Source organism: Leptidea sinapis, chromosome 18 (assembly GCF_905404315.1).
Source record: "Leptidea sinapis chromosome 18, ilLepSina1.1, whole genome shotgun sequence".
NCBI classification, from domain to species: domain Eukaryota; kingdom Metazoa; phylum Arthropoda; class Insecta; order Lepidoptera; family Pieridae; genus Leptidea; species Leptidea sinapis.
The window spans coordinates 14,041,773-14,058,517 of record NC_066282.1 but is presented as its reverse complement, the minus strand read 5'-3'; the positions used below and the strand labels follow the sequence as shown (position 1 = coordinate 14,058,517).

The 16,745-nt window shown below is 37.6% G+C and overlaps 1 protein-coding gene across 2 annotated transcripts in view; it reads right to left on the bottom strand.

The window, feature by feature from the left end:
- LOC126969350 (A disintegrin and metalloproteinase with thrombospondin motifs adt-2-like) overlaps positions 1 to 16,745 on the bottom strand; it is a 73,660-nt gene that overhangs the window by 37,289 nt on the left and 19,626 nt on the right. For both annotated transcript variants that reach the window (XM_050814708.1, XM_050814709.1), the window contains exons 4-12: positions 16,172 to 16,501; positions 13,968 to 14,176; positions 12,742 to 12,933; positions 10,619 to 10,747; positions 9,821 to 9,935; positions 8,258 to 8,401; positions 5,918 to 6,139; positions 2,584 to 2,707; positions 997 to 1,172 (exon numbers count right to left, since the gene is read on the bottom strand). In XM_050814708.1, the coding sequence (XP_050670665.1) occupies positions 997 to 1,172; positions 2,584 to 2,707; positions 5,918 to 6,139; positions 8,258 to 8,401; positions 9,821 to 9,935; positions 10,619 to 10,747; positions 12,742 to 12,933; positions 13,968 to 14,176; positions 16,172 to 16,501 (1,641 nt within the window). The remainder of the gene's footprint in view (positions 1 to 996; positions 1,173 to 2,583; positions 2,708 to 5,917; positions 6,140 to 8,257; positions 8,402 to 9,820; positions 9,936 to 10,618; positions 10,748 to 12,741; positions 12,934 to 13,967; positions 14,177 to 16,171; positions 16,502 to 16,745) is intronic.

Sequence of the window (16,745 nt, the reverse complement as noted above, 5' to 3'; positions counted from 1 at the left end):
AAAGCATTAAAAATAACTTTCATTTGGTTAAGAAGAACTGATAGAGATGACCACAAAGTCTAGCATTATCAATTATGAAGGACCCTTTGTATTATTCGAGTCCGTTTGCTTTATCATTTATCTGTTTTGGCATTACAGATCCGTTTAATAGTTTAGCCCGACGCTAAAAGCTTATTATAAACAATGCCCTTCCTATTCCACCATACGCACAGTATCACCTAATTGAGAGTTAACGCAATGTACGTTAAAAAGAGTATTTGAGCAGATTAACTATTTATATCCTACAGATGACCTAATTATCTAAGTTCGATTAGCATTACAGTAATTTGGTTATAACACTATCAGGGAGTTTCAGAAGAAAAAGCTGACTTGACACCAGTTGCCCCTCTCCAGTAACACGTTGCACTCAACCATTAATATCATCCCTACCAAATGGAAACGTGGTTTTTATCTATGGAGCGATTCTTAAAGAGCTCAAAACATGTCTATTAGTTATCTCTTGTTACAATCTCTTACAACAAAGAGTGATGAAGATGAATTCTCATCACGTCTAAGAAGTTAGTTTGTCATCCAATTCTATAAAAGTGTATTGATTATTTTTTTTATTTTTGAAGTTATACTTCTTTAGGCGCGTTATGAAAAAATTATGAAGTTATTTTCTTTTGTTTCTTCGTCCATTATTAGGGCAGGTAAAGGTTTCAAGCCCATACATCCGTATTCATTATTTAATAATTAATTGTCAAAGCCATCTTTGCAAGATCTTTACAAAATTGTTCTTTCTTAAAACGTAGAATAGCGCGAGTTTAATCATTTTAATGATAATTGCTTCGTTAGGCCAAAAAAGTTTAACTTCTTTCGTGCATACATTTGCATGCATACATTTACATGCATGTACACACACACTTTTTTTTACTCCCTTATGGCGAGGGCAAAAATCGTAAGAAAACACACGCTTTTAAAGACTTTTCGTTGGTTATGTGTAACACATTACGTCACCTCAGGTAAGCAATGATGCTGCAGGCAGTAGTAGTTGGTAGAACCGTCGAAGTGGCACCACGTGCCGTCCGGGAAGTAGGGCTCCAGACCAGCGTCATTGAGCTCGACTCGTGGCGCGTAGAAGCCACCGCCGGCTGAGCGGCGGCAGAATATGGCACAGCCCATCCACATTCGAGCTATAAGTAACATTACAATGAACCCATAAAGATATTGATTGTGGTTAACCAATTATGATTGATTTTGAACCAATGGGAGGACTATTTCTGCCGTGAAGCAGTAATGTGTTTACCGAAACAATAACTGAAGAGCGCCGTGCCTAGTGAAATTACTGGCCAAATTACAATGAACATCTTATGCCTCAAGGAGGCGAGCGCAATTGTAGTGCCGCTCAGAGTTTTTTGGGTTTTTTCAAGAATCCTGAGCGGCACTGAATTGTAATGGGCATATTAAATACCATCCGTTGAACGCCCTACTCATCTTGTCCCTTATTTACATAAAAAAAAGATGATTTCAAATCTCATATATAGTATAATGTCTATATATGACAGCTGCGAGGTGACAGAATGGCTCGAGTGGAAGATTGGCGCTGGGCATATTATTATCAGCCTATGCCGAGCTTGAGCCTGTTTGCCTACTGTGTAGTTTTATTTCAATTCAATTAAAGTCTTGTTTTATTCGGTACTTAGTGGTTTTTAGCTGCAAATAAAATGATTAATTATTATCATTATTTTTTGTACGGTACTTGCTGATTTTATTAGGAATCATGAGGGTAGTTGTAAGTGCTCCGCTATCCGAGACATAAGTCGCGCTTGGGTTGACAAGCGGAGAGAGGCATTTGAGCTTTGCTCGGGCGTGATCGCTAGCACTACTTCTGTAACCCGTGTTTACCCCGAGTGATAAACTGTGGTCATCAAGTCTACCACAAGCTTCGTGACTCTCCATTGATGACGTTCAATGCTAGTGTCAAAATTTACATCGTTCATATAAACTTAGCAAGCTTGCGACCGCCAGTGTGACATTCACCTGGAATACCAGAATCAGGACCGTTGGAGCTGCTGCGCCGCCGCCACCTGAGTGACGTGGGAGTGTTCAAAGGTTAGTGGAGTGCATTTTACTTCTATCCTCATGATTCTTGGTTGATTCCAAGTGCCTACATAAATTCATTTATTAAACGAGCCAAAAACCAGCGACTATAGGAAACCTTAATACAGTCCCAGATTTCAACCTGATTCCCACCGCCGAATTCCACCTTCGCACGACACGCCGCAAGTTAGGATATCATCCCCACCATGTGGATGTGTGGCGGTCCTCCACAGTGCGGTTTTCTAGGAGCTTTCTTCCACGTACTACAAAGCTGTGGAATGAGCTTCCTTGTGCGGTGTTTCCGGGACGATACGACATGGGTACCTTCAAAAAAAGCGCGTACACCTTCTGAAAGGCCGGCAACGCTCTTGTGATTCCTCTGGTGTTGCAAGAGAATGTGGGCGGCGGTGATCACTTAACACCAGGTACGCTCGTTTGTCCTCCTATTCCATAAAAAAAAAAGATGTTATTCCTGAGCCCGAACATTATTTTATACAAACTCACTAGGATCATGAGGCGCCTGCAGCCCACCTCCCCGAGGATCCAGGTCTGACAGGACAGCTGCGTATTCGGTACACTTTCTTGCTGCCAGCTCATTAGCTGTCACTCGAGTCTTTTTGCCACAAACCTGTAAATATAACACGAACGTTGTAGTGTTGTGAATTTTTCGCGATATATGTTATTGTTAAATATTATGAACCAAAGCTGCCACTCACTACTATGAGATTAATTTACACAGCTCTAGCAGATTCAACTATTAACTATTGGCCTGAGCAATTACGGCAAAACTTATAAAACCCATATTAATGAAATTTATAAAATCCAGTTGAAAATGTTAAAATTATTGACTCATAAAAATATTCTTAATAACTTTAAACATGATAAACGTATGTTGTTTAAGCATTGCTAGATTATTAATGTATATGATAAAGTTAAATATTTAATACTTATAAAAGTTAATGAACCATCATTTCTAATAGAGTATCAAAGGCCAAGCAATTTAAGAAACTTAATAAAATCCAAGAGATTCCAAAAACCAATAACATCTATGGCACAAGAATACTAAGTAATAAAATACCCTTATATTTTAAACAATTTGCCAGATAATATACAAAATTTATATAAAATGAATGGAAAATATACAGGCGTACTAAAAAAAGGTATTTAGAACAACAACCATATTTATGTGATGACCAATGTAAATATTAATATACCATTATTGTATTTATAGTAATATATCGCCAGCGTTTATATATAAATACTAGCTAACCCGACAGACGTTGTTCTGTATATAATAAATGAAATAATGTTTATATGAATTTGTCAATAATATATATTAACATCAAAAATTACTTCGTAAACTATGCACCCTGCTGTCGTAATGAAATTGTTTCACAGCAGAACTGTCAAACCGTTCATCAATAAATTCTCTCATAGAAATTATGTATGGACACATCAAAGGAAAAACAAATTTGTTGTTTTTATTTAATTTAGCAGCATTTTTCTATTTATTCACCTTTTAAACCTTCTCTGGACTTAGAATAATTCAAGACCAAAATTAGCCAAATCGGTCCAGCCGTTCTCGAGTTTTAGCGATACTAACGAACAGCAAATTCATTTTTATATATATAGATAGATAAACTCGAGCGACAACTTCGCAAATAAACCCTTTAGGGGTTACTGTGGTATTAAGATATAGAAATTTTATTTTATGCTTTGTTTTGAACAGTAAATGAAAAAAAAATGTACCTTACCTTAGACGCCGTCTAGGTGGATGCTATAAGTATTCTAGCCTGCATAAACGTAATAATATGTAGCTTGTTGGACTACTACTACTAGTTTTATATGTATAGGCACTATAGTAAAATTGTTTTTTATTTAAACCCCCGCAACCTCCCTTGGGAGTGATGTTTCGTAAAATTCTTAGCTGACCTCAACTCGGCGAAAGGAATATTCTTACCAAATTTCAAGTATCTACGCCTTATGGTTCCAAAAACATCGTGATGAGTCAATAAATAGGTGGAAATCTCTTATAAGTATATATAAATTAGAGCGAAAAGACATGAAGTTCTCTTTTAGGCAAAAATTTGATAACGTAGCTACCACGGACTAGTAAAAAATAAGGTCTCCGTGTCACCTTACATAACAGTGTAGCACCAAAACAAGCCGATTAACGTGTAAATACATAGCCCCACGCACACACCTACACTACTACAGGCCGATAGGCGGCCATTATGAGAGTTGTCATCGTCTGTGACAAATCAGTTTGCGTCTCAATAAAATATTTAAAAAAAGCCTTCGTGCGTTGTGAAAAAGTAAAAAAAATACTATATACACGGACGTGTAAAAATAGAAGGACTCCGTGTCACCTTACAAAACAGTGAAGCACCAAAACAAGCCGGTTAACGTGTAAATTACATAGCCCCACGCACACACTTACACTAATACAAGCCGATCGGCCGCCATTATGAGATTTGCCATCGTCTATGACAGATCAGCTTGCGTCGCAAAAAAATATTTCTAAAATGCCGTCGGGCGTTGCGAAAATGTGTAAAACAATCTATCGGAATTCAAAAAATCGGAGTTAAAAGTAATTGTGGCCATATATAACTAATTAAGAAAGGAGAAAAAATTATGTTACTGGTATTCCTCGTCACCGCACAAACACTAGCATTAGAGTGCTTCACTTGGTAATATCAGGGCGCGGAGTCCTTTTTTTACTCGACCATGACTATATAAGTATTTGTGGCCATATATGATTATTTAAGGGAGAAAAAATTGTGTAACTAGTATCCCCCGTAACCGCACACACATTAGCATAACGGTGCTTCACTTGCTAATATCACGGCGCGGAGTCCTTCTTTTTTACTCGTCCGTGCGTAGCTACATAAGTCCAAACACATGACAAGAGAATAAAATTGTTGAAATATCTAACTCAATCTGGAATTTATTTTACACGGCTAAAATACTGTTCTCTAAACTGAGCATAAAGAAACTATTTAAGCGATCTCTTACCGAACAATTCTTGTATCTTATAGCTATTTTTGTATCTATATTGTGCATATCTCGGAATCAGAGCTAACTATTTGGATGAAATTCAAATTTTAAATGTAAGATACGGATTTTAAGGGTTTTCAGACTGAGCCGAGTTGTCCACTAAGCAAAAGTAAGAGAAATCACTTAAACATAACAAAATGCCGCAAACTATTGGACAATTCTGTTATTTACTTCACAAATGTAAGAGCCCTTAAACGTGGATTAAAAATTTGGGACTAATTTTGTAAATTCACCCGGAAATTACTAATAGCTAAAATAATAACTCGATCGTCGGCACATAACTTAGGGTGTAATTGGGATGATCACCTGCCATAAGCGGGCCCCGTGCTAAAGAAATATACAATCTCTCTCATTAATGACAGTGGCATGCTGCTCATAATATTTTGGAAGTTATACTTCTTTAGGCGCGTTATGAAAAAAAATATGAGAGTGAAATTTTAAGATGCGCGCGCATCACTGTAACACAAAAGGTTGAAGTTGGTTCCTAAAATTTTTTGACTTTTGCATCATCGTCATTCGTCATTTTTTTTGGTTCCTTCGTTCATTATTAGGACAGGCAAAGGGTTCCAGTCCGTACAGCCGTATTCGTTATATAATATTTAATTGCCAAAGCCATCGTTGCAACATTTTTACGCTATTGTTATTTCTACAAACGTAGAAATAACAGTACGTATGCTTTATTTGAGCACAGAAGTGTAACTTTTTTTTAATTACAACAAGAGAAAGCAAACTAAACAGCAATGGAAGACAAGAAAATTCACGCATTCAATGCAATATCTACCTTAACATCATCACAGAGGGCCACGTCATAGGCAGAACCCTCGCACTTGGCGGTTGCGGGACATGTTCTTCTCCGTTCTCGCGCCCCTCGGCCGCGCTGTGTGCACCCCGACCTGCATTCACTGGACTTCCACTCGCTCCAGGTCGTGACGTCACCAATGGGCCCATCTGTACTCTGCTGGAACGACGGGTCTGAAGATACGCACGCACCTCCATCGCACCACTGGAAAAGTATTTGCTTTTTCTCAGTGATTGGATTTAAAAAAAAAAAATCTTCTTCTTCTAGGAAAGGATACACTGTTCAGCATTAGCGTTTTAAAAATAAAAGAGTCATGAAGTATGGATTGCACGTTTCATCCTCGGTTTCGAGAATATTCCAGTGCTGCAAGAGTAAATAAACTTGCCTGTTAGTAGTAAAGTTAATGTTTCTAGCCCATATATATAATATATCTCCAATGCCTTAACAGCATCTCTGTTGTAACTAGGGTTTCCAGTCCCGCAGTCTTTCTCCAATCTCAGTATTTTCGGGAGGTTGAAATTGTGGATCCCGCGGGATCTCAGTATTCGCGAGATCCCGCAGTTAGTAACCAATATAATCTAATCTAAGGCATTTTGGTGAAAGGTGTGGTCCACTTGTAATGATTCTGTAATAGAAAACTCTTTTTTTATGGAACAGGAGGACAAACGAGGTCTACCTGGTGTTAAGTGATCACCGCCGCCCAAATTTCTTGCAACACCAGAGAAATCACAGGAGCGTTGCCGGCCCTTAAGGAAGTTGTACGTTGTATCGTCCCGGAAACACTGCACAAGATGCTCATTCCACAACTTTGTAGTACGTGGAAGAAAGCTCCTTGAAAACCGCACTGTGGAGGGCCGCCGCCACACATCGAGATAGTGGGGATGATATCATAATTTGTGGCGTGTCGTGCGGAGGTGGGAATCGGCGGCAGGAATCAGGTTCAACAACTCATCGGAACACTCCCTCTTTCGTAATACCCTCCACTTTATGTAAATTGTAAAGTTATTATGAGATCAAGTTACTGAGAGAACAAATCAAATTAATGTAAGACTTTTAGAGTGCAATTAATAAGCTCGTATCAATAAATATACCTTGTATCTCCTCTCAGGGCGTATCGATCACCATCAGCTATGATCAAATCACTTATTTTCAAATAAGGGACGAGATGGGCAGGACGTTCAGCTGATGGTAATTGATACGCCCTGAGCATAACAATGCAGTGCCGCTCAGGATTCTTGAAAAACCCCAAAAATTCTGAGCGGCACTACAACTTCGCTCGTCACCTTGAGACATAAGATCTTAAGTCTTATTTGCCCACTAATTTCACTAGCTACGGCGCCCTTCAGAGCGAAACACAGTAATGCTTACACATTACTGCTTCACGGCAGAAATAGGCGCCGTTGTGGTACCCATAATCTAGCTGGTTTCCTGTGCAAAGGAGCCTCCCACTGGTAAAGGTCCCTTATTTTCATAAAAAAAGGTCAGTTAGTTTCATTACCAACATGTGACTAAAAATGTTTACGTATAAAACATAAAATGTCCAGTGTCCAGTGTCATCCACCAAACTACTTCTTCTGCTTCTCTGTAATCCCGCCAATCCCGCGGGATCCCGAAATACTGAAATCCCGTAATACCGAGATTGGAAACCCTAATCGCAACATTTAATCTGCAAAACTTTTACTTACATATTTGAAGAGCAATGTTACAAAAAAGCATCTGTACTCGCCATCTACTAACAGGTGGCTTAAACTGGTATTTTTAAGTCATAGACAAAACTTATGTTCATTTAAATCCAAAAAATGTTTGCAATGTGAAAGAGTGCAGTGGGAGGCTCCTTTGCACAGGATGCCGGCTAGATTATGGATGTTTATTTGTATTTATATATATTGAAGTAAATATATTGTATTAAATATATAATTGTCTTGTACCCATAGTACACTACGCCTAGTTTGGGGCAAGATAATTAGTATTAAAATGTGTCAATATTATATTATATACTGGCTGACCTGGCAAACGTTGTTTTACCACATAAATTATTTTTAGAGTTAGACCGTTTCTTGGACATTGCAACATTTCTTTATTTTTCTAAAATAAAAGAATTTTTCACAAATAAACGTAGCCTAAGTTACTCCTTATTACATACCTACCTACCAATAAAAGTCCCGTCAAAATCGGTCCTACCATTTCAGAGATTAGCCGGAACAAACAGACAGACGTATATATATTTATATACATGTAGTAAAAAACGGTTATTTCAATATTACAAACAGACACTCTAATTTTATTTATATGTATAGATGTATAAATTAATTATAAAGTTACCTTTCTATCACCACAAGTTGTACCAGGAATCGCAGGTCCCGAGTAATAGAAGCCAGCTCTATGCGGAGATCTGCAGGTGAGCTGGGCACAAACATTTCCACCACCAACTTCTGCAGGTGACGCGTCCTTATCCCGCAACAGAACCTGAAGCATCAAAGAAAACACCCTTAAGATATCTCTACCTCTTATTTATTTAGAAATACCAACATTTGTTTAAATTGATGCGTTATATATTTATAATACAGACTAAATATAATGTACTTAATGTAACAAACAATTACAGGTATCTACCACATGCTTTAATAATTTTCACAAAGTAAATATTAGTTTAAGAGGAAAAAAAAGTATACGCTAACCAGTAATAATGGTTAAATGATTTGGTTTTAAATTATTATTATTTAAGATTATTATATTTATATTATAAAACTAAGAAACAATTATGTTTCTTAGTTTAGTGAATAAAATGTAGTCATAATAATTATATTATGACTACATTTTATTCACTAAACTTACATACAAATAATTTACGAACTGTATAGACAGAAGTCGTGAAATTAATATCGATGTAATCGCTATATATGTTTACCATCTTGCACAGCCTAGGAATAGGAGAGTTCGATCCAAACACACATCTTCGAACCGGTGGAACTAGCGGAGTCTTCTTATGTAAAAAGGAAGAAGAGAATCCTAAAAGATTCTTTATAATAATCAATATCCATGCCAGTGGCCATTGCATCGGAGATTGATTGAAAAATATATAATTAACCTTAGATGATTTATATTTCTAGATAGAGCCTCTTGCTGCTAGACAACCGATGAAAACAGGCCAGGTTTATTACTTTAGTGTGCGTGACAAGCTATCTTACACTCGCGTGCATTGCTCAAAATAGAGGGTAACAGCCAATTTTAAATATTTTCGACGTTTTCACAGCTGTCACAGTCTATCTAGATGTAAGAATCATCTAAACAAATAATAATTAAAATGATTGTAGGTAGTATACGTAGTAGGTATGATTTATTTTATTTTTTTAATACTCCCACTTTTTTTTCTCAAAAATAGTGTGTGTTTGTGTGTATGGGGGACGAAAATATTGTGTGCTTGAGCCATGTATATTGAGTACCTCGCAACGCTCAGAATTCTATAACAGGATCCTTTACTTTTCTCTGATATCAACGAATTATCACTTTGTACCCTTGTAACACAAATTACTAATATGGTTTGAGTCGTAACATACATTAGTACCAAGTCGTAGAAGAACGTAGGATTGCGTTCCCCAACAACATCCTACTGTGACCTATGTAATATGTAAGCTACTGAGCTTAGATCATTAATACGTCTAGATAGACTATGAAAATGATGACTGTGAAAACGTCGAAGAAAATTGAGTTTAGAGTTTACCTCTATTTTCAGCAAACACTAACACAAAGTATCATACAAATCGCTAGTGTAAGACGTAGATTGTCACGCACACTAAAGTATTAAACTTGGCCTGTTTCAATCTTTGGTGTAACAGCAAGAGACAGTCACTAGTACTTCTAATAATTCATGCGTCACTATACTACCTCGCACTGTTTCTTTGCGCCCCAAATAGCGCCGGGATATCCGCCGAATCTGTTGTGTTGAAGTTCCTTCGGTGTATCCAAGTCGTCTTCACCATCGAAGAGACACGTGGCCCAACTGTTGAAAATTCAATTATCATAATTAACTTTCGGCTATAGCTCGAGATTTCATGAACCAGTATTCCGATATCGGGCAAGGCATTGTGGCGATGTGTTGTTGAAGAGCGGTGATATAAATGGGGATTTTTAGTGGTAAACGGGCAAATTTGAGTCTTTTGGGTGTTAAATTGGATGAGATTCATTTTACCCCATTCAGGGACCTTCTCAACAGAGGACACGATAGAAGATACTTGTTTCCTCCTTACAAATCTTTTCTATTAGAGAAAAAGTGTTCAGAGGCATAAAATCAGAAAATAAACAGCATAAATTAATTAAAAAAATGAAAACATGTCCTGTTTAATAAAATAAAAAATGAAAAAATCTTTTAAAACTCACATTCGAATTCAATCTTTTTAGTATCTACTCTTTTTCTAATATTTTTAGACGGTCACTATTAAGACCTATATAACTAAAGGAACCTTATTGTCTACAGCTGCTTTCAACAGGTCGACTTGGTAGGTATCTACTTAAAATCAGTGTTGGAAATCAATTCCAAAATTGCTGAATGGGTGTCCTTTTCACGACGTCGTATTTTTAATTTGTTAATTTTACTACTTATATATGTTCTGTGTTGTCATAAATAAATGCATACTTTACTTTACAAAATTACTTCAACACTACTGAATTTATAGAAGAACTAACTTAAGGTCTGCCACGACCCGAGCGCTGCATGATGACCAGGTCGCCTCCCCGTTGGTTCCCCGTGATGGAGACATGATGAAGCCGTCTCGAGAGCACGCGTTGCCAGAACCGTCGTGGTGCATTCCCAAACTGAAACCATAGCGACAAAATCTTCAGGTCTGGACTGTGTGTGACATGTTAAAGAGTAGCCGTTAAGTTTCTTGTATGTTCTTCTCACGAGCTTTACTTTTTGCGAACATATCGTTGATTCAGTAATAAAAAGTAAATATTTATAGTGACGTTTCAAATGCTGTTAGTTTCAGCCTATTTAAATAAAGTTTATATTTACTTTGACTTTGAATACACTGTTATCTATTCCCCATAATCATTTAAAGCTATTCTTGTCTATGAACGCTAAGTAACCTAAATAAAACTTTAATGTAGATGCATTATTCGCACTTTTATACTATACGCACTTTACATCACTCGAACGATTGGCTCAGTGGAAAAGCGCTCGCACGGAACGCGATAGGTCGCGGGTTCGAGTCATGCAACGTTCATAAATTTTGTTTTTAATTTAATTTGTGTAATTAATCCTAGAAGTGAGGGTATTCACTTAAAAAATAATAAATTGCTTAAAACGCTTATTCCCAACAAATACAGTAAGAGCTAATCAGTCATGCCACTTGATGAAGGTTCTAACTATACCACGCTAGCAGGGGCGTGCATTCTATGTTATGCCGATAGTAATAGCCTACCTACCATATATAGATTCTAAATAATATACCTACACTAGATTCCAAGTTAATTCAGATAAATTTAGTTCTTTTATTCTATAATCGAACTTCTGTTGAACACCCAACCAGTGAAAGTAAAAAAGTTTTTCGCTACGCGATATATTAAATGCGTTCCGATAAGATAGTATTCAATTCCAAAAGTGCCTACTGAAGGCTAGTAGAATACGTTCAATTTCTATAACAAAATTTATTTGTCAAGGCTATACGACCACAGCAAAAAATATACAATGACTATGTAAATCGTTCTTAAATATGACCATCGCAATTTGACTTCTTTGGCACTTCTCGGGTAGGCAAGCTTATGACAGTTAGAACTGACAACTGTAGCTGTCACGCATTAAACCAACGAAAGAAATTATACCTACATTATGATTTATTAGTAATTATTATGACGTGTCTCGTTCGCTTAGTGTAAACAACAATAACAGCGACATTTTTTTAGTTGTTGTGTTTTCGTGTACTTTATATCAAGGGCGAGAATTATTAAGCTAATTACATTAGTTATTTGTTTTGTGTTGATTTGTTTATTGTTAATTATATTTAGTGTTTGTATTGGGAAAAGGAAGAACTTCCTGTGTGTTTTGGGAAAAGGAAGAACTTCCTGTGTGTTTTGTGTTTAAAATTGGTAACAAGAAAGGAATTAAAATATAATGGAGAAATTCCAGTGTCGCAATTGTGGCGAAAATACAATTTGTTTACAGAAATTAGGTACCTACATATCCTTTTGCACAATTTTCGTTCGTAGATAAAATAAAAATTGTGTCTCTTAATAGACCAGTACCAAATATAAGTTCAACTCAACATAAAGGTAAAACTATGAGATATTTCAATACCAAGTATTACGAAAAATACACTTGGCTAGCTGGATGCCGCCATTCCAATTTATTGTTCTGCTTCTCCTGCTGTTTATTTTCTACAAAGAAGACTGTGTGGAATGATATTGGTTACGGTGACTTGAATAATTTGACAAATCTTGATAAAAAACACTATGAAAATGACAGAACAGCAGAAAAATGTTGGTAAGTGAACTTTATATTTATCCTTATAACAGGAACTAAATTTTTAAATATTAATCACAACTACGACTAGTTAGGCTTACAGTGCCTAGCGCGCTGGAAAACTAATGCACGCCCCTGCACGGTAGACATAATGTCTACTGTAACTATACCCTTTCTTAGCTAAAATATTTTTGGATAAAGTGTGGATAACCGAATCGTGAGTAAAAAAGTCATTCAGGGTTTCGTCCTCGGCAATTTCCTCCCCCAAATAATAAACCAATCGCAACAATTTGGACACTGAATGAGGGGTTAATGTATGTGGTGGCTAGGATAAAGTGTGATAACCGACTTGTGTCCTATTTCATGTGCTAGGATGTAGACGGAGGTGAAGCCTGCAGACGGGTAGGGTCGCCCCAGCGTGTCCGTGGTTCCAAACTCGGAGACCACACACGCATGCGCGGGGAGACACACTCCCCCCACCGGAGCCAGCCCCATCGTCACGCCGTTACGGCGGCCACCCTCCTCCGAATAGAAGTCCAAGCTGAAATATATTCGAAAATAGGTTAACCGTCTGTTAAAATTTGACCAGTTGCACAGGATGTCGTTTAGATTATAGGTACCACAAAGGCGCCTTTTTCTGCTGTGAAGCAGTAATGAGCAAGCATTATTGTGTTTCGGCCTATGTCGGCAAATAAGACTTAACAAAAGTGTCTCAGTATTGTAAATATAAAGATCATTTTAAGCTATCCCGGCTATAGGATGTAGCTGTGTCAGCCAAGAAACAAAGAAAAACTTAACATTTAACATAAAATAAATTTTACGAACCCTACTTATCAAAGATTCTTGAATTTTATAGAGTTGTATAGCAGGAACTACTGAACAGTTTGTTATTATACTGGACAGATACTTGAATATCCACATTATTTGACATTTAATTCCACATTGGATTCCATGCCTATAGCGCCCTTGACATTCAAGCCAGCTTTCATTTATGAGATATCTGTCGAGATGTCGATGAGGCCCTAATATTTTGGACAGTATTGCAACCGGTACATATCCTGATACTAATTATGTATAAATCATCGACTTTATAACCTATAGCCTTATGAATAGCGGTTCCTTACGATATTTTGTAATTTTCACCTCATTATTTCTACTGGAAGACGTCCACTGTTGGACAAAGGCCTCCCCCAGAGATGCCGATCGGTCAGGACTTTACCCCCCAACAGCCATCGGTCCAAGCTGTGTGCCCTGCCCACTGCCACTTCAGTTTAGCAATCATCTGCGCTATGTCAACGACTATGGTTCTCCTACGGATTTCCTTACTTCTGATTCGATCTCGCAGAGAAACTCCATAGCCCTCTCCATTGCACTTTGAGCGACCATGAGCTGTCGAATAAGGTCCATAGTTAGCGACTACGTCTGCGTAATTTGACCTGACCAATTCCAAAACGTTTTGATCACTGCCTGACCAATGAAAATTCACGTCCCCGTGCCCGCTGACATCAGTAATTGTTGTCCGAATTATTTACATTGCTAATAATATGAGTATTAGGAGTGTTAAAAATATATTACCCCGAAAGTAACAGGGCCATATCCCAGTGCTGTGGATCATCGTCATCTTCAACGTTGAGGGACTTCTGATAGGCACAGAAAGAGTCAAGGAGCCTTCCTCTTTCTGCGTGCGGCGGCAGAGAACTGGGCTGGGTGCGGAGTAAGGTGAGCCGCACCAGCGACAGCTGGATACGAGTGCCCAGCGAGGCGTGTTGGTACAGTGCTTGGACCTGGAATCGTGTACGATAACTTTTAAGTTTTAACTATGTAAGTATGATTCATTATATTTAATTATATGCAATAAAAAGGAGCAGATATGTTAATGGTGCGCGCAATTCATGACTCAAAGGTGTCTTAATTGGGACGCATTTTGGTACAGTAAAATATGTTTGTTCTCACAAAGTTTAAAAAATCTAGCTTTTTTCTATTCCTATATTTTTTTATACATTGTTACATCATCACAATTAGTGTAATCCCAAAACCTGTATCAATCTGTACCCCTTTTAAATTAGGTTGCTTTGCTAAGTATATACCGTACCTATATTACTAATATCTGCTTTTCATATATATAAATAACTATAAGATGTTAAGGTTGCCAAGAAATCTGATGGTAGATTATGATCTCCGCCCATTAATGACATCATGAATAAATACATCGCTAACCACTTCTTCACCGATTTTTTTAATGAGTCGGAAAACACAAGATTTCTTCCGATAACCTTAATTACTTCGACAAAGTAATTGTTACCATTCCAACATATATATCCCATAGCGATTGCAGTCAGCCTTAAATTGTGATTGTTATTATTAATTACAATTCCTGTCATACAATTTCAGAGACAAGGAAACGAAAACTTGAGTCACTTCGTTACGAGGAACCTTGAATACAATTTATTCTGTTATTTGTTACAGTTAGGTACAAAATATTTAGAAAGAGTAATAACATTTTTAAAAAATTTTACTAACTTTGCATTTACCTTGGTCAAGAGTGACTAAAGTGAACAACAGTTGAGGCAGTAATTGTCTAAGTTGTTGATTGTTTTGTGCCATTTGTTACCATGGCGAAGATATTGCTTTAGATCATAGGTGCTCAACGTGGGAGATAACGCTTGAGACTTTCGGGGGGGCAGTAGAAGACCCAGAGAAAGGGGGCATTGAGATGGCGCAGATGGGGCGTGGGTAGATTAAAAAATATAGTCTAAAAAGGCAAAAAATACACGAAAATACTCTAGAAAAAAACATATTAAAGTGGGCGGTGAGCAAAATAAGGTTGAGAATCTATGCTTTAGATGAATGAGCAGTGGCTTAATCTACTATTTTTTTTTCGGAAGAGGAGGACAAGCAGGACAAGTTTAATGATCATCACTGCACATACTTTCTTGGAAGAATAGAGGAATCATAGTAGCGTTGTTTGGATAGCTTCTTTTGAAGGTACCTATGTGGTGTTGTCGTGGAAACACCTCGTCACGAAGATCATTTCACAGTTTGGTGGTATTTGGAAGAAATTTTCTTGAAAATCGCACTATGAAGGAACGCCACAAATCCAGATGGTGAAGATGAATTCGAAACTTGTTGCGTGTGGTGCGAAGGTGGAATTCGGCGCCAGGAATCAGGTCAAACTGTTCTTCGGAACACTCCTCGTGATATATGCGGTAAATACACACAATGAAGGGCATCTCTACGCAACACCAAGTGATCTAGTGATCTAACTATGCGTATCATTGTGTCAAGAGACCAGAGATAAGAACAATAATACTCCACACTTTGTGGCTGGATCTGCACCTTATAGAGAGTTAAAGCCTCGCTCTCTTGATGATCCCCTAATTTCATGGGAGAGATTTTGGGTTTGGCTTTCAAATGACGGCAGAATTGGTAATCGCCTGAGATTTCGACACTCAGTAATCCAATGCTAGGCGAGGCATTAAGGGGAATGTTGGCAAAGTGTTGACAAGACAAATGGTTTAATTAGTGGCTTATTAATAATAATGTCCTATCCTTTTTTAATACATAATATAATATTTATTATATATGTCTCATGGACTGAGCCAAGGCCGCTTAGCCAGTTAATTTGTTTTTAATCATGAACGTTGAATTTGGTCTAATGTAATCGATCTGAAAAAAGAAAAGTTTTGATCTTTTAAGGTACTTGAGGTTCAAAACTTTAATCAAATGAACTACTGCTAATCAAATTACACAAATTAAACATACTATAACAAATAACATACCCCATTAATATAAGCGAGTAGCAAATCCCGAAGTTCTGCTTCATTGTAGTTGAGGTACGGATAGAATATTTTATACGCAGACTGGTCAAGAAACAGTGCGATTTCTATGGTATAGGATGTCCGCGGGGGGGAGGCAGGCGGTCGCGGGTAGACGCGTGGTCGTCGCCGGTTGTGTCGTATCGGTCTGGCGTCGTCGGCGATCGTCGGCGGCGGAGAGGCTCGTCGTATAATGTGCGCAGTGCGACCTCGCCGCGTGCCGTGCGACATGGCCCTGCCCTTCGACAGAGGTCGTACTTCGTATGTAGAGTTATCCGTCATTATCAAGCCGTGCTGTAATAATTACATGCTACAAGTTAACTTTATTTCATTCGAACGGCTATTTTTTTCTTATTGATGTTCAATATCACTTTAAAATTGCCACTATTACTGCCAGCTATCTATATTTTTGTGAACTTAATAGCAAAATAATGTATCTATCTAATCCTATTGACCCAGAAAGTTAATGGCTTAAAATTTAATCTATGACAATATGTTATTTTTTTATAGAAGAGGAGAACCAATGGGCATACGGGTC